Below are 18,378 nucleotides of genomic sequence, written 5' to 3'. Positions count from 1 at the left end.
CCATGGCTTCTGAGCTACCTCCAAAAAGCATTTCATACTGTACCTGGATCTGCTGAAGCCATTCCTGACTGTCCGAGAGCCAGCATGTACCGCTCCTCAACTGCCTCCATTGTGGATCATCAGTAGGGCTGTCAGATTTACTAAATAAAAATGCAGGATACCCAGTTAAACTTGAACTTCACATGAATAATAAGTCATTATTTTTAGTATAAGTAGATCCTATGTACTATTTGGGGCATACTTATCTTCAAAATGTACTCGTTGTTTTTCTGACATTCATATTTAACTAAACAGCCTATATTTTATCTGTCAACCCTACTCATCAGAAATGATGGAGGCTTATAGAGATCCAGGAGATGCCTCAGCGCCTCCTCAGCTTTTATTTCTACATCCTGGACAGCGAGCACGAACTTTCCACCCCCAGTCATTAGCCATAATGGAGGATATTCTCTGTTTTAGAGCTTTTTCTACGTGTCATTGTTATTATCTTCCTTGTTTTAAAGAGATGTTTATTTTTTCCCAAATTTAATAGCTCATCCAAAAGTATTTCAAAGTTCATTAGACAAGGGAAAAACAACATGGTTCTGAAAAGTGAAGGAAACCTCCTGGTGCTTAGTAAAGAAGTAGTAGGGAGATTGAAAAAGCCAAACTTAATAAGCAAATCTCTCCAAGGGTATTTTCAGAGCTTGATACCCTCCCACACCCTGAAAATATCATTACATCAAGAATGTAGAACGGCTAACCAAATGTAAGGCTCCCATATGATTCTATCAAACTGAGGATGCTTCTTTACTAAGCAGTGAACACACTTGCTGCCCCAGGGACCTTGGCAGTTGCAACGTAGGGCTCTTCCCTTTGGGATGGAAACAGCAAGTTCTCCTGTGGTCTACATGCTGGCCCCAAAACTACTACACTCCCAATACTTGTCAACTTGAACTATTTTTCTACATATCTCCATTTTTCTGTTACTATCTGGACTACATCCTAGACTTGACATTACATAAATTGCATTCAAGAAGCTCTTTTTAAAAGTTGCTAGGAAACCTTAAATCTAGAGCTTGCAGTCCCTGGCTTACTTTCATCCAGGTGCATAAGGGTTTTCAAAAGTAGTCAGGTTAGTTACCCCGTATCACAGCCCCACGCTTGTGTCAGAGATATAAAAATGGAACATGATATTTAAGGTTTTACTTGCCAAATCATCAAGCCTCCCAGACAGAGGCAATAGAGCAAAATGATTACAGAGGCATGGATTTTGATTTGCTCCAGTGTCTTGGGCAAGTCACTTGGCCTCTGTATTTATTTGTACTTATCTGCACTTATCTGTCACTTGGGGGTTATAATTGTACCTGGTCCATGGGTACCTTGTACAAAAGATCTGTAAAGTAGTTACAAGAAACCGACACAGAGCAAGCACTCCACAGACATTGGCTATTAGCTATTGGACATATTTCTCCATGAAACAGATTACTTTATCAGTGGATGACTCGGTGGGAGACAGTGAATCACAGTATCACAGCATGTTGAAAGTGACCTAGTTCACACTCTTATGTGAGAAAAAGAAAAGTGTGCATGTGTAGAAAATGTCTGAAAGGTTACATAACAGATAGTTAATCATGTTAACTTGGAGGATTAGAATAAATCAGGAAAGGAGGATAGAAAAACTTGAGTGTCATTCAATTTCTACATCATTTGTGTTTCTACACTGAGACTCTGAATACACTGGAAGTGCAATTTTTTTGAATGTGGCGGGATAAAGGTTTTCAAGTGTTCCTGATACATCCGTATTATTACTTCAGAATTGCTGGCATTTCTTGCCATCTTCGGATCTACACCCATTTGAGTCAGGGGGCCATTCTGGACGGAGGAGATACTAGAGCAGAAGTGAAGTGAGAGAAAAGGAGAGAAAAGATTTTCTCTCTTCTCTTCAAAGAGGAAAGGTCTTTGGAATGGGAGCAACTCACAACCAAACTTTGGGGAAAGGATGTGATGGAAAACGAGACAAACGTCCTACCCCTGTGATGAGAAGGATTCCCTGGGCTGGATGGAGGGAGGTCACAGGTGGCTGGACAAGGAAACCAACTAGGGAGAAACACACACAAGTGCAGAGCAAACACCCTGAGGCCACTCAGCCTGACTCCATGCAAACATGTGTCCAGCAGCCAGCCCTCCACCTGTGGCTCCCCAGCAAGACAGGTACCTCGGGGGTGCCAACTCATTCTGAGTCCATTATGCGTGGCCATTCATAAACCGCTCTCTAACGTGTGAGGAATAAACTCTCAATGTTTATGAGGAAATTGGGGAAGGAGATTGAAAGGTTACTTAAACGGAAAAAAAAGAAGTTCAGGAAGGCAGGATGGTAGAGAGACAAGAAAAAGACCTTAAAAGATAGAAGGGATTTGCCAAAGAAGAGAAAGAAAAAGAAATGATTCCGAATGGGTTAACCTGCAGCTAGGAAGTTAAGGAAGATTACTGATGTGTGAAGACTATGGAATAAAGTGAATAAAATTTATCAGAAGTTGCTGAGACTATGGTAAGAAGCATGATTATCAAATTATGAATTGGCGGCAATGGCATTCTAGGGGGACACTAGGAAGGGGAAGCAAATGTTCACGAGATGACAGTGGCAGGTGGAAAGTTGTTTCAGGGGAAGATCAGTCTTGCAGAGTGTGTATCAGACGAGGGCAAGTGTGAGCAAGCAAGGAAATACTAAGTGTATACGGTTCCTTCACTGAGTGCACCCAGCCCACCCAGCCCCGTGGTCAGCCTTGAGAACAAGCAGGACTTCAGGTACTGGAGCTACATTTCATTCATCAAGCCTTGAGAAGACACCCTTAACTCAGGTCTTCTCTTCAAACGCCATCTTTCCTTCTTGACCTTCATTTGGCCTCTTCCCTTACCCTCAAGCTGTGGACTGAGGCCACAGAGCAAGATGGGTCACTAGTGTCCTCCATCCCCTGGCGACTGTGGTTCACATCAGTGGAGCACCAAAGGCAATAACCAAGTAACAGACACAAGAGTGTATGAAGAAGAAGAGATTCTGATAAGGCTTTCTGTGACAGTGTGGGCCGAGTCGGCTCTATATGGCTGGTATCACCTGAATGACGAGCAGCCTTAGGGGAGAAGTGCTCAGAAGGCAGAGCCTGGCTCTCTAGAGGCTCTGCGTCCTCACAGCCCACTCCAAGACCTCAGTTGCAGCTTCGGCCCCCAATCTCTCTCCCTCTGCCTACTCACAGGTTTTGAAGTCTTCTTTCCTCCACATTTCTCTTGAGAGGTGGAGGAGGAAGATGAGGTTCAGGCCAGCTCAGACTCCCCTGGGATCCCAGCAGGATGCCTATCATGAACCTCCCACATTCTAGGAAGCTCCTACGACCTCCACATTTGGGGGAGTTTTCATTTCAGCTGTGCTTCAAATTGCTGGCTGGAGATGGCCTGTTGGAACGTGGCTAAAAGCAAGTAGCAATCCTTCGGGCAGCCTGGCCCTTCTCGACTGTCAGACATCTTCAGGGATATTCTAGGAAACGTTGTTTGTTCTAGAGAAGGGAGGGAAACAATCCAATTGTCCAATAATGCTTGAATGGAAAATAAATGATGCTATACGCATGTGATGAAATAATACCAAACGGTCAAAAATCAAAGACCTAGATCTATATGGATTCACGTGGATAAATCTTGAAAACATAATATTGATTGGAAGAAAATAAGAGAAGATAAAGAAGGTTAGATTGTGATAACAGGTATGTAAGTATTTAAATATTTAAATCAATTCAACATATTGCTTTTATATAGAGAGATGCAAGAAAATAAACTTTATCTAAAGAACACATTATTTACATTTAATATGCTCATTTATCTAGGAGACCCAAAAGAACCCACAGATAAACTAGCAGGAACGAAGAAGACGGTTCAACAAAGCACACACATACAAGATCAATACATTTTAAAAATCAATCAGGCTCCTCTACACTGGCGATAACAAATTAGAAACTGTAAAAGAAAATAAGAAAAAAAGAAGATCTAAAAATAGTCACAAGAGCCATATAAATTAAATTTAGAGCTAAGCATACGTAAAAGTAAATATAACTAACAAACTGAGTACGACCACTAAAAACTCCACCCAACCCAAGGATTAGAAAACGACTGTTCTCACTTTATGAGAAGAGACCCTCTTCTTAAGTAGCAGATCAGTACGTGAGAGTGAATCAAAGAAACACAGCATTTGAAAAGTCAGCTAGGCCAAGCCTCTTGCTCGCACATACAGAAGCTGAAGCCCAGACAGGTTGAGTTACTTGGTAAAGGGCCCAATGTCCTGACTCAAGGACTAGCATTTTTCACTCATTCGTAAGACACAATCAAATCCAGTACCTTGGAAAGAGATGGGAAAAAAATGAAGAAATCAATTATATTGTTACTCCTCTTTAAGTACAGAAATAACCGTGACAAAATTACAGGGATTGAGGGAAAACTGAAGTGCAGAGTTTAAAATGTCAATAATCCACAGGGAAACTGGAGACCATTTAAAATATTCATATTAAATCTCTATATAAAAGACATTAAAAGATCTCCAATCAAAATGTTCATTTTATAATAGATACGGTATGATACAATTTATAATGGATATGGTATGAACCTTTCCCTTTCACGGGAAAGGTTCGGCTGGGAAAAAGGAATTGTTCTTGAAAACGGGGCCTGTGCTATTGCAGAGACTGTGCTGAACCTAGGTCCACAGAATGCTCTGATGTCATCATTGAGGTCACAGAATCCTGCTGTGCGCCTGGCAACCTTGGAAACTTAACAGCCCTGGTGAGCACTAGGCAGCACTGCTGGTTCACTAAGTGGTACAAGTTTTTCAGCCATTTAGGAGACTTGACTATTTTTATTTGTATTGAATCATTTCAACGGATTGCCCAAGAGCCAACAAGGGCCAACCTGTAGGGGAGAGGAGGAGTTGGACGTCTCTTGAGGCATCTTCTAAGGGAGACTTCTAGTTGGTACGATGGAACGGCAACAAAAGAGGAAACGCCTGGAAAATGAAGAGTCCCAGGAAACTGCCCAGAAGGGAGGAGGTATGTGGGGGGCAACTTGTCTGGGGCACATGGGTTTCTGCCAAACTGAACCTTCTCTAGGAAGAGGGGGACTGAGAACGTGTCACCTGTGAAGCAGGGAGCGAGAGACCTTGTCTCACTGATGCTGCCGTAGCCATCCGGAGGCTCCCTGTGGTGTGAGACGGCACAGAACGGCCAGATGCCCCCTGGGAGATGGGAGGTCAGCTCCGCTGGTCTGAGGACTCTCTCCTGGGGCTGCCGGGCCTGGAGCTTTGTCGGACTCACAGCAGGCTGCATCCTGCTTGCACAGACCTAGAGGTGCAGCTTTTCTCAGTCCCCGATTTCTCTCTTATTCTCTTGGATCTTTCCCTGGGGTCATGAGGTGGGGGATGTGAAGGATGCAAGGATGCTGAGAGAGACCCATGAGTTGCTTGGCCTCTTTTACCAACTGGAAAGAGAAGCCCCATGAGCTGAAGGCCCTGTTGAAAAATATCTTGACAAGTGGAATGCACTTCGAAAGACGATTGTTTGCCTAGGGATGGTGTCATATTGAAAGCAAGGAGGTTTTATTCCTTCAACAGGAAGAATCTCCCAAAGGAGACCGAGGGAAGGGAAGGGCTTTCCAGAGACTGAGACCGCGTGGGCGAGGGTGAGAAATGTCCTCAGGGTCCTGCGGGGAGCTCTGAGAGTCACGGGCCACGTGGTGCCTGCGTGCATTAAATGTAGGCGAGTACCTTGCCCTGGGAGGGGGTGGTCACCCCAGAGCTCCAGCTAGAGGTCTCTGCCCCAGATTAGAGCCCAGTAGCTCCTACCAGGCCCAGGGCCCTGGAGACTGTAGGATGGGCCCTGGGAATGGAGCTCTAGACAGCAGGCAGATTTTCAGGCAGTGGCTGGGACAGGCTAGGGAAGGCAATGACTGCCCCTGACCATTCAGAATATTTTTCTCTATGTTCCTGTGGGGGGTGGGGGGGTGGGCGGAGGGGGTAGTGCTGAGAAGAGCAGGATGAATGGGGGTAGAGTGCTTATCAGATATAAACTCTGCGTGGTACAGTTCTTGACACCCTGCCTGGACCTGGCTGACACTCGGTGTATGTAAGAGTGTATAGAGAACTCTTGGTAGGGGTGTTTTATGAGACAGTAACTCATACACCCATGGACACTCTGATACAGCAAAAGTATCACACACCCCACATATAACTTCCGTATTAAACCACACACAGCACATGGAGGTATATACACGCATCCCTCCTGTACTACGTTCTCATACAACCCACCTGTATCACAATCCTCTCCTCCAACACCAAACGCTGGAGATGAGATATGTATATAGACACACACACTATATATATAGGACACACACACACACACACACACTATATATATATGTATCTCCTCAACTCTCGCACAAACACAGCTAACTTCAGCCATCGCTAAATACCTCTATAAGAACCAGTCACGTGTCATACACACCACACTTGTAACACATTCTTGAGTAATGCCAGACCCGCTTTGTACAAACCACAGTAAACCACAGTCTCACTAACCCATGTCAGGGTTGCCAGATAAAATATGGGCTATCCAGTTCAATTTGAATTCCAGATAAACAACAAGTAATTTTTCAGTATCAGTATGTCCCAAATATTGTACGGGCCATACTTACACTAAAAGTAAGACCAAATACTGCATGGGAATACTTACACTGGAAAATTATTCTGGGTTTATCTGAAACTGAAATTTAACTGGGTGCCCTGTATTTTTCTTCGCTAAGTCTGGCAACCCTTATATACTTGCCACCAGCTCAGGTATCATATATTTATTGTAGTTTTGTTTAGTGTGTGTCTTCCCCTACTAGAATGCGCAGCGTTACCAGAGACTACAACAATGGAAGAGTGCCGGATACACAGAAGTAGCTGCTTACTGAATCTTGCTCAATCAATGAATGAACACACACCATAAATACAAGCCACACCATGTAATGAGGAAAAGTTACATGTCCCAGAATTCCCGACTTGTGAACAGAAACCATGCACACAAAGGCCACAGACACAGATAAGACACATCTCCACCGTGCTCCCCATGCCAACCCCACACTTACCACAGACTTAACTGATACACATCACTCACTCTTCCCACATACTCACAGTCACCACCGAGGCCTACATTACCAACAAGACAGTGACAGAGTAAGTACTGATTTGAATTAAATACTGGAGTATCCACTGGGAACCCCATCTCAACTGTGTGTATTCACTGCACCTGACACGTGCCAGACACTCGGTAAATATTTGTGGACAGAGAGGACTGATGAACCCACCCTGAGCCTTTCATTCCTCCCTCAGCAATCTCCAAGTCACAAGAGGATCCCCCTCAGCTTGGATCCACTGTGGTGGCCCAAGGCTGCAGCCCAGGGGCAGGGGAGGTCTCCTCTGCCTCTACATACTTCTCCTGTGCTTCTTCTCCGCGCAAGCTCATCTACGCTGGTAAGGGCGCGGGGCTCCTCAGGTGAGGGGGTGTTTGGCTGTGAGGCAGGAGGCACACAGATCCCAGGGAGGCTGAGAGGAAACCCAGGGTCATCAGAGGTGATGAGGGCTCTGTGGAGGAGCCTGGGCAGGATGGCTGAGCTGTTACGAGGGCGTGGATCCCAGCTGAGTCTGGGGCGGGGGTGTGTGAATCCTGGTACTACCATGGTGGGGAAGTCAAGGAGCAGGGGCCGGAAAGGTCTGGGCTTGAGGTGGAGGGAAGAGGGACCAGATTAAGCATCTTCAGAGGAAAATGTAGGCTTTGTCTTTGCCTTTGCTTCCAGAGAAGGACAGAGTTCTACATCATAGATCTCCAGCCTGAGAGCAGCACCATCCAGCTCAGGTCCACACAGCTCACACATACATCCGCCCTCCAGGCACATACCTTCTCAGTGCACACAGAAACCCCAAGCACCACAGCCCCATTCCACAAGTAATGCACCACCGATATTCCCAAACTCACACTCCTCGTCGTACACGCATCCACCCGCATCTCTCAGTTACCACAGCCCTCACCACCATACTGCACACCCCTGTATACAGACACCGCTCCAGTAACCCCCCACACGCACATGAAAAGCCCACAGATGACACCAGATACACCGCTCCGTCCTACGGCCAACAGACACCAAGCTCACGACATAGCTACGTCATGCAAATGTCCCTCTCTCGTCTACCACACCTGCTCCCTCAGCTTCTGGCACGGCCCATGCATGTTATGATGTTTTTAATTTCCTTTTTCAGGAATCCGGAGATCACATCGAGAAACTGCCCAGCCTAAAGCACCCCTAGCCCAGGTTCAGGAAACAGGGGAGACTGCTCCCCCATCACACTGTGTCTCCTCCTCACCCTCTTCACCCTGTAAGAACGATCTGCACCCAGACAAAGAGGAAAGGGGCATGAAAATATACTACATGCAGGTACAAGTGAACAAGGGTGTAGCTGTCTCCTGGAAGACAAAGAAACCCTTGGAGTTGCCTGAAAAGCAGCTGACGATAGAAGAAGTGACCCTTCCTGAGGATGCGTGCACAGTAGGCACTTACCCCTCTGATGTGTCCACCGAAAGCCTCCTGTCTGACAGTGAGCCCACTGGGGAGGAGAAAGAGTATGAGGAAAGGGCAGAGCCAGGCAGCCCATCAGGGCCACCTGCCGTCCAGGAGACACCCAGGGCCAAGACACCGGACTGGATGGTGACCATGGAGACCGGCTTCAGGTGCATGGCCTGCTGCCGGGTCTTGCCCACCTTGGAGATCCTCCAGCAGCACGTGAAGTTCGGCATCCTGGAGGGCTTCAGCTGCCGTGTCTTTCATCTCAACATCGCCCAGTGGATGGGCAATGTGGAATTCGAGAGCACCCCTGAGGAGGAGGGCAATGTGGAATCCGAGACCACCTCTGAGGACGAGGAGGACGAGGAGGACGAGCAGGACGAGCAGGACGAGCAGGACGACGAGGACGAGGAAGAGAAGCTAGAAGGCCCCAGCCCGAAGAGACCCCGGAGGCAGGGTCTTTTCTCTCTTTTGAGTTCCACACAGCAACTGAGATTCATGGGACAGAAGATCCTGGAGACGGTGTGGCCTTGGAAGAGGTAAGGCTTGAGGCTGGCACTCTTCTGAGCCTATGTCACGAGGGCCCAGAGGAGTCTAAGGGAAGGGGCCGCACACATGTGCTGGTTTACCTAATGGCTCTGCAGTTGCATCAACTTGGGACACACCCAGCACTTCCAAAGGAATTGAGCTCTGTTGACTTCGACAAGAAGGTGGAGCCTTTTCCTAGGAATTTTCTCAGGGTCTGCACGATGGGCCTCAACTCTTAGAGGACGTACCACCAGCAGCTCCTTGTCGGCAGAGAGAGCCAGGAGTGGTCTGAAGAGAGGACAGGGGCCCTTGCAGGACCGGAACTTTGAGGTCTGAGAGCCTTGGGCCTGAGCTGAGATCTCACCTGGACCACTGTACCTAGCCTTCTGTGACAAAGGGGAATATGAAAGAGAGTCACGTGGAAATGAGGTTCCCCGAGATATGGAAGTGTTCCAGAACCTTCGTTGCGTGGTAGTTGATCTGGAGCCAAGCTCACTGTGGTATGTGTGGCTCTGAGCATTAAGGCAACGCTGGAGGGTAACCCTGACCAGCAGAGCTTGGAGTGCTCCTTGTCTCTTCCTGTTCTACCTCATTTGTTTTATCCCTTCCAGGGAGAAGAAAGGACCCTCGGGATAGTAGCAGACAGAACGCCGTGGTCTGAAGGAGGATGAAGGGACCGGCACTCAGTCTAACATCATATGACAATATGAACATCCTATGCAATAAAGGGCATTTTCCAAACCTTTCCTGGAGGTTTTAGTTAATTACATTTTTCTATCTAATCTGTCATCTACATCTGTATCTTTCAAGGTTTGTGAACAAGCTTTCACATAAGCACTAGAGACGTCCGCCAGCATTTTCTAGAAGAGGCCTGCAAATTGCTGGGGACTCCTCACAAATAGGGAATGGCCACAACCCCTGCCACACAGACTATGCCCGTGGCCCTCCTGACCTACTCCCACTCTCTCTCTGAATTTCCCGAGGTCTGAGATGAGGGTGCTGGCTGGAGGCAATGATCGCGTGCAGGCTGAATCTTCCCCAGATTCTGATTCTCTTCCTGGGCCTATCGTCCTCAAGCACAGTCTCCATGTCCCTGGCCACACTGATCTCTCTCCTTCAGTCCTTCCCTCCCTCCCTCTCCTGCCTCCCAGTGCAAAGAATACTTTGTTACATTTGAGACGAGATTTATTTTTTGTGCACAGAATTCTCACCTGTTCTACTGTGGCCTCTGTTTTGAACATTCCAAAGCTGAGCATTTTCTTTTTTTCTCCCTCATTTCTGCTGAGTCTTTACCTTCCTAATGCAGTGAACTCAGAGTGCCTAGCTGACTGGAGGGGGAAAAAAATCCAGGGAGCAAAGAGAAATAATAAAAAAAGTGTCAGTTAATTTTTCATAGTGTTATCCAACTATGTATTTTTAAACTTTTGGAAGAATATTAGGAATATTCTCTTTATAAAAAACTGAATCATTGGGCTTCCCTGCTGGCGCGGTGGTTATGAATATGCCTGCGAATGCAGGGGACATGGGTTCGAGCCCTGTTCTGGGAAGATCCCACGTGCCACGGAGTAACTAAGCCCGTGCGCCACAACTACTGAGCCTGCGCTCTAGAGCCCGTGTGTCACAACTACTGAGCCCACGTGCCACAACTACGGAAGCCTGCATGCCTAGGGCCCGTGCTCCGCAAACAAGAGAAGCCACTGCAATGAGAAGCCCGTGCACCACAGCCAAGAGTAGCCCCCGCTCACTGCAACTAGAAAACGCCCGCTAGCAGCAACAAAGACCCAATGCAGCCCAAAATAAATTAACTAATTTTTAAAAATTGAATTATTTTCAAGGGGACAATGTATAAAAGTACAATAAAAGTCCCCCTTCATAACCCCCCAAGCCCACTCTCAAGATGTAATAGATATGGTGTGATACAATTTATAGTCGTAGTACTCCTCCTCCTCCTCCCACCACAGCCGAAATCCTCTGAGCCCGGTGCAGCAGCTTCCTTTCACAATGCTAGGACCGGCCACAAAACAGATGATAATCCCTTTGGACATTTCAAGGAGCAGCACCAAGGGAACAGTACCTGGGAAATGCCACTGACAGCTCAGAGTATCCATGGCATTTCTAGGGCCTCGGCACTGCTCTTGCTCTGGGAATGAAGGTCCAAAAAGCACGTCAGAGAGTGTTCGTAATTGTAAACAAGCTCCACCTTTGAAACACAATCTACATAGAACCACATATACAAGCCTGCACAATGGATGAAGCCAACGTCTCCTCCACGATTGCCCTTCTGACAACTTCATTGTCTCCTCAACCATAAAAGGTGAACTTCAAACTCACGACCTTGCCTTGTCACCAGAAACATCCAAGCTTGGATCAGTCTTTCTAAGACCAGATATTTGCTCTGTGAGCTACTACAGACTTGTCCCATACACAGAAGTAGAACAGGATTATTTCTATCTACCCGGGGACCTGGAGTCTTTCACATTGCTCCTGTTAAAACTCTCAGAACACCAAAACTTTACCTACAAAGGGTTCAAGCTATGACACTCCCAATTTTCACAAACCTCCTTATCTCTTGTGAGTCACATGCAGCCAATTCCAGGAATTGGAAACATGGTTGTGAGGATGAAACTGACTTTGGGGCTCCCCTTGGATATGGTCTTCCAGACTTACCAAAAGGCCATTAAGAGGACGGTTTACCCCACCTCAGGGAAACCCGAGGCAGTACTTGCAGTCAAGGGCTGGCCATGGCTTCTGAGCTACCTCCAAAAAGAATTTCATACTGTACCTGGATCTGCTGAAGCCATTCCTGACTGTCCGAGAGCCAGCATGTACCGCTCCTCAACTGCCTCCATTGTGGATCATCAGTAGGGCTGTCAGATTTACTAAATAAAAATGCAGGATACCCAGTTAAACTTGAACTTCACATGAATAATAAGTCATTATTTTTAGTATAAGTAGATCCTATGTACTATTTGGGGCATACTTATCTTCAAAATGTACTCGTTGTTTTTCTGACATTCATATTTAACTAAACAGCCTATATTTTATCTGTCAACCCTACTCATCAGAAATGATGGAGGCTTATAGAGATCCAGGAGATGCCTCAGCGCCTCCTCAGCTTTTATTTCTACATCCTGGACAGCGAGCACGAACTTTCCACCCCCAGTCATTAGCCATAATGGAGGATATTCTCTGTTTTAGAGCTTTTTCTACGTGTCATTGTTATTATCTTCCTTGTTTTAAAGAGATGTTTATTTTTTCCCAAATTTAATAGCTCATCCAAAAGTATTTCAAAGTTCATTAGACAAGGGAAAAACAACATGGTTCTGAAAAGTGAAGGAAACCTCCTGGTGCTTAGTAAAGAAGTAGTAGGGAGATTGAAAAAGCCAAACTTAATAAGCAAATCTCTCCAAGGGTATTTTCAGAGCTTGATACCCTCCCACACCCTGAAAATATCATTACATCAAGAATGTAGAACGGCTAACCAAATGTAAGGCTCCCATATGATTCTATCAAACTGAGGATGCTTCTTTACTAAGCAGTGAACACACTTGCTGCCCCAGGGACCTTGGCAGTTGCAACGTAGGGCTCTTCCCTTTGGGATGGAAACAGCAAGTTCTCCTGTGGTCTACATGCTGGCCCCAAAACTACTACACTCCCAATACTTGTCAACTTGAACTATTTTTCTACATATCTCCATTTTTCTGTTACTATCTGGACTACATCCTAGACTTGACATTACATAAATTGCATTCAAGAAGCTCTTTTTAAAAGTTGCTAGGAAACCTTAAATCTAGAGCTTGCAGTCCCTGGCTTACTTTCATCCAGGTGCATAAGGGTTTTCAAAAGTAGTCAGGTTAGTTACCCCGTATCACAGCCCCACGCTTGTGTCAGAGATATAAAAATGGAACATGATATTTAAGGTTTTACTTGCCAAATCATCAAGCCTCCCAGACAGAGGCAATAGAGCAAAATGATTACAGAGGCATGGATTTTGATTTGCTCCAGTGTCTTGGGCAAGTCACTTGGCCTCTGTATTTATTTGTACTTATCTGCACTTATCTGTCACTTGGGGGTTATAATTGTACCTGGTCCATGGGTACCTTGTACAAAAGATCTGTAAAGTAGTTACAAGAAACCGACACAGAGCAAGCACTCCACAGACATTGGCTATTAGCTATTGGACATATTTCTCCATGAAACAGATTACTTTATCAGTGGATGACTCGGTGGGAGACAGTGAATCACAGTATCACAGCATGTTGAAAGTGACCTAGTTCACACTCTTATGTGAGAAAAAGAAAAGTGTGCATGTGTAGAAAATGTCTGAAAGGTTACATAACAGATAGTTAATCATGTTAACTTGGAGGATTAGAATAAATCAGGAAAGGAGGATAGAAAAACTTGAGTGTCATTCAATTTCTACATCATTTGTGTTTCTACACTGAGACTCTGAATACACTGGAAGTGCAATTTTTTTGAATGTGGCGGGATAAAGGTTTTCAAGTGTTCCTGATACATCCGTATTATTACTTCAGAATTGCTGGCATTTCTTGCCATCTTCGGATCTACACCCATTTGAGTCAGGGGGCCATTCTGGACGGAGGAGATACTAGAGCAGAAGTGAAGTGAGAGAAAAGGAGAGAAAAGATTTTCTCTCTTCTCTTCAAAGAGGAAAGGTCTTTGGAATGGGAGCAACTCACAACCAAACTTTGGGGAAAGGATGTGATGGAAAACGAGACAAACGTCCTACCCCTGTGATGAGAAGGATTCCCTGGGCTGGATGGAGGGAGGTCACAGGTGGCTGGACAAGGAAACCAACTAGGGAGAAACACACACAAGTGCAGAGCAAACACCCTGAGGCCACTCAGCCTGACTCCATGCAAACATGTGTCCAGCAGCCAGCCCTCCACCTGTGGCTCCCCAGCAAGACAGGTACCTCGGGGGTGCCAACTCATTCTGAGTCCATTATGCGTGGCCATTCATAAACCGCTCTCTAACGTGTGAGGAATAAACTCTCAATGTTTATGAGGAAATTGGGGAAGGAGATTGAAAGGTTACTTAAACGGAAAAAAAAGAAGTTCAGGAAGGCAGGATGGTAGAGAGACAAGAAAAAGACCTTAAAAGATAGAAGGGATTTGCCAAAGAAGAGAAAGAAAAAGAAATGATTCCGAATGGGTTAACCTGCAGCTAGGAAGTTAAGGAAGATTACTGATGTGTGAAGACTATGGAATAAAGTGAATAAAATTTATCAGAAGTTGCTGAGACTATGGTAAGAAGCATGATTATCAAATTATGAATTGGCGGCAATGGCATTCTAGGGGGACACTAGGAAGGGGAAGCAAATGTTCACGAGATGACAGTGGCAGGTGGAAAGTTGTTTCAGGGGAAGATCAGTCTTGCAGAGTGTGTATCAGACGAGGGCAAGTGTGAGCAAGCAAGGAAATACTAAGTGTATACGGTTCCTTCACTGAGTGCACCCAGCCCACCCAGCCCCGTGGTCAGCCTTGAGAACAAGCAGGACTTCAGGTACTGGAGCTACATTTCATTCATCAAGCCTTGAGAAGACACCCTTAACTCAGGTCTTCTCTTCAAACGCCATCTTTCCTTCTTGACCTTCATTTGGCCTCTTCCCTTACCCTCAAGCTGTGGACTGAGGCCACAGAGCAAGATGGGTCACTAGTGTCCTCCATCCCCTGGCGACTGTGGTTCACATCAGTGGAGCACCAAAGGCAATAACCAAGTAACAGACACAAGAGTGTATGAAGAAGAAGAGATTCTGATAAGGCTTTCTGTGACAGTGTGGGCCGAGTCGGCTCTATATGGCTGGTATCACCTGAATGACGAGCAGCCTTAGGGGAGAAGTGCTCAGAAGGCAGAGCCTGGCTCTCTAGAGGCTCTGCGTCCTCACAGCCCACTCCAAGACCTCAGTTGCAGCTTCGGCCCCCAATCTCTCTCCCTCTGCCTACTCACAGGTTTTGAAGTCTTCTTTCCTCCACATTTCTCTTGAGAGGTGGAGGAGGAAGATGAGGTTCAGGCCAGCTCAGACTCCCCTGGGATCCCAGCAGGATGCCTATCATGAACCTCCCACATTCTAGGAAGCTCCTACGACCTCCACATTTGGGGGAGTTTTCATTTCAGCTGTGCTTCAAATTGCTGGCTGGAGATGGCCTGTTGGAACGTGGCTAAAAGCAAGTAGCAATCCTTCGGGCAGCCTGGCCCTTCTCGACTGTCAGACATCTTCAGGGATATTCTAGGAAACGTTGTTTGTTCTAGAGAAGGGAGGGAAACAATCCAATTGTCCAATAATGCTTGAATGGAAAATAAATGATGCTATACGCATGTGATGAAATAATACCAAACGGTCAAAAATCAAAGACCTAGATCTATATGGATTCACGTGGATAAATCTTGAAAACATAATATTGATTGGAAGAAAATAAGAGAAGATAAAGAAGGTTAGATTGTGATAACAGGTATGTAAGTATTTAAATATTTAAATCAATTCAACATATTGCTTTTATATAGAGAGATGCAAGAAAATAAACTTTATCTAAAGAACACATTATTTACATTTAATATGCTCATTTATCTAGGAGACCCAAAAGAACCCACAGATAAACTAGCAGGAACGAAGAAGACGGTTCAACAAAGCACACACATACAAGATCAATACATTTTAAAAATCAATCAGGCTCCTCTACACTGGCGATAACAAATTAGAAACTGTAAAAGAAAATAAGAAAAAAAGAAGATCTAAAAATAGTCACAAGAGCCATATAAATTAAATTTAGAGCTAAGCATACGTAAAAGTAAATATAACTAACAAACTGAGTACGACCACTAAAAACTCCACCCAACCCAAGGATTAGAAAACGACTGTTCTCACTTTATGAGAAGAGACCCTCTTCTTAAGTAGCAGATCAGTACGTGAGAGTGAATCAAAGAAACACAGCATTTGAAAAGTCAGCTAGGCCAAGCCTCTTGCTCGCACATACAGAAGCTGAAGCCCAGACAGGTTGAGTTACTTGGTAAAGGGCCCAATGTCCTGACTCAAGGACTAGCATTTTTCACTCATTCGTAAGACACAATCAAATCCAGTACCTTGGAAAGAGATGGGAAAAAAATGAAGAAATCAATTATATTGTTACTCCTCTTTAAGTACAGAAATAACCGTGACAAAATTACAGGGATTGAGGGAAAACTGAAGTGCAGAGTTTAAAATGTCAATAATCCACAGGGAAACTGGAGACCATTTAAAATATTCATATTAAATCTCTATATAAAAGACATTAAAAGATCTCCAATCAAAATGTTCATTTTATAATAGATACGGTATGATACAATTTATAATGGATATGGTATGAACCTTTCCCTTTCACGGGAAAGGTTCGGCTGGGAAAAAGGAATTGTTCTTGAAAACGGGGCCTGTGCTATTGCAGAGACTGTGCTGAACCTAGGTCCACAGAATGCTCTGATGTCATCATTGAGGTCACAGAATCCTGCTGTGCGCCTGGCAACCTTGGAAACTTAACAGCCCTGGTGAGCACTAGGCAGCACTGCTGGTTCACTAAGTGGTACAAGTTTTTCAGCCATTTAGGAGACTTGACTATTTTTATTTGTATTGAATCATTTCAACGGATTGCCCAAGAGCCAACAAGGGCCAACCTGTAGGGGAGAGGAGGAGTTGGACGTCTCTTGAGGCATCTTCTAAGGGAGACTTCTAGTTGGTACGATGGAACGGCAACAAAAGAGGAAACGCCTGGAAAATGAAGAGTCCCAGGAAACTGCCCAGAAGGGAGGAGGTATGTGGGGGGCAACTTGTCTGGGGCACATGGGTTTCTGCCAAACTGAACCTTCTCTAGGAAGAGGGGGACTGAGAACGTGTCACCTGTGAAGCAGGGAGCGAGAGACCTTGTCTCACTGATGCTGCCGTAGCCATCCGGAGGCTCCCTGTGGTGTGAGACGGCACAGAACGGCCAGATGCCCCCTGGGAGATGGGAGGTCAGCTCCGCTGGTCTGAGGACTCTCTCCTGGGGCTGCCGGGCCTGGAGCTTTGTCGGACTCACAGCAGGCTGCATCCTGCTTGCACAGACCTAGAGGTGCAGCTTTTCTCAGTCCCCGATTTCTCTCTTATTCTCTTGGATCTTTCCCTGGGGTCATGAGGTGGGGGATGTGAAGGATGCAAGGATGCTGAGAGAGACCCATGAGTTGCTTGGCCTCTTTTACCAACTGGAAAGAGAAGCCCCATGAGCTGAAGGCCCTGTTGAAAAATATCTTGACAAGTGGAATGCACTTCGAAAGACGATTGTTTGCCTAGGGATGGTGTCATATTGAAAGCAAGGAGGTTTTATTCCTTCAACAGGAAGAATCTCCCAAAGGAGACCGAGGGAAGGGAAGGGCTTTCCAGAGACTGAGACCGCGTGGGCGAGGGTGAGAAATGTCCTCAGGGTCCTGCGGGGAGCTCTGAGAGTCACGGGCCACGTGGTGCCTGCGTGCATTAAATGTAGGCGAGTACCTTGCCCTGGGAGGGGGTGGTCACCCCAGAGCTCCAGCTAGAGGTCTCTGCCCCAGATTAGAGCCCAGTAGCTCCTACCAGGCCCAGGGCCCTGGAGACTGTAGGATGGGCCCTGGGAATGGAGCTCTAGACAGCAGGCAGATTTTCAGGCAGTGGCTGGGACAGGCTAGGGAAGGCAATGACTGTCCCTGACCATTCAGAATATTTTTCTCTATGTTCCTGTGGGGGGGGGGTGGGCGGAGGGGGTAGTGCTGAGAAGAGCAGGATGAATGGGGGTAGAGTGCTTATCAGATATAAACTCTGCGTGGTACAGTTCTTGACACCCTGCCTGGACCTGGCTGACACTCGGTGTATGTAAGAGTGTATAGAGAACTCTTGGTAGGGGTGTTTTATGAGACAGTAACTCATACACCCATGGACACTCTGATACAGCAAAAGTATCACACACCCCACATATAACTTCCGTATTAAACCACACACAGCACATGGAGGTATATACACGCATCCCTCCTGTACTACGTTCTCATACAACCCACCTGTATCACAATCCTCTCCTCCAACACCAAACGCTGGAGATGAGATATGTATATAGACACACACACTATATATATAGGACACACACACACACACACACACTATATATATATGTATCTCCTCAACTCTCGCACAAACACAGCTAACTTCAGCCATCGCTAAATACCTCTATAAGAACCAGTCACGTGTCATAC

General features: G+C 45.9%; 1 protein-coding gene and 1 long non-coding RNA gene across 36 annotated transcripts in view; one reads left to right on the top strand and one right to left on the bottom strand.

Annotated features, from left to right (window-relative positions):
• LOC308615721 overlaps positions 1–18,378 on the bottom strand; it is a 103,191-nt gene that overhangs the window by 25,933 nt on the left and 58,880 nt on the right. For 32 of the 35 annotated variants that reach the window (XR_014015582.1, XR_014015583.1, XR_014015593.1 and 29 more), the window contains 2 exons: positions 11,918–15,404; positions 44–3,530 (listed from right to left, as the gene is read on the bottom strand). This is a non-coding gene — a long non-coding RNA (uncharacterized lncRNA). The remainder of the gene's footprint in view (positions 1–43; positions 3,531–11,917; positions 15,405–18,378) is intronic. The other 3 variants (XR_014015600.1, XR_014015602.1, XR_014015601.1) reach the window with 3 other exon arrangements.
• On the top strand, positions 6,718–10,291 carry LOC308615708 (protein FAM170A-like). The gene has a single exon (XM_081231344.1). The coding sequence runs from the start codon at positions 8,461–8,463 to the stop codon at positions 9,148–9,150; it is 690 nt and encodes a 229-aa protein (XP_081087470.1). The 5' UTR covers positions 6,718–8,460; the 3' UTR covers positions 9,151–10,291.

Source organism: Mesoplodon bidens (assembly GCF_964165515.1).
Source record: "Mesoplodon bidens genome assembly, chromosome: 4".
Lineage (NCBI taxonomy): Eukaryota > Metazoa > Chordata > Mammalia > Artiodactyla > Ziphiidae > Mesoplodon > Mesoplodon bidens.
Note: the sequence above shows the minus strand (reverse complement) of the source record. Positions and strands in the feature narration are given on the sequence as shown.

What these genes read in the sequence shown, in the direction of transcription:
- LOC308615708 (XM_081231344.1), top strand. Translation starts at nt 8,461, where the DNA reads ATGAAAATATACTACATGCAGGTACAAGTGAACAAGGGTGTAGCTGTC.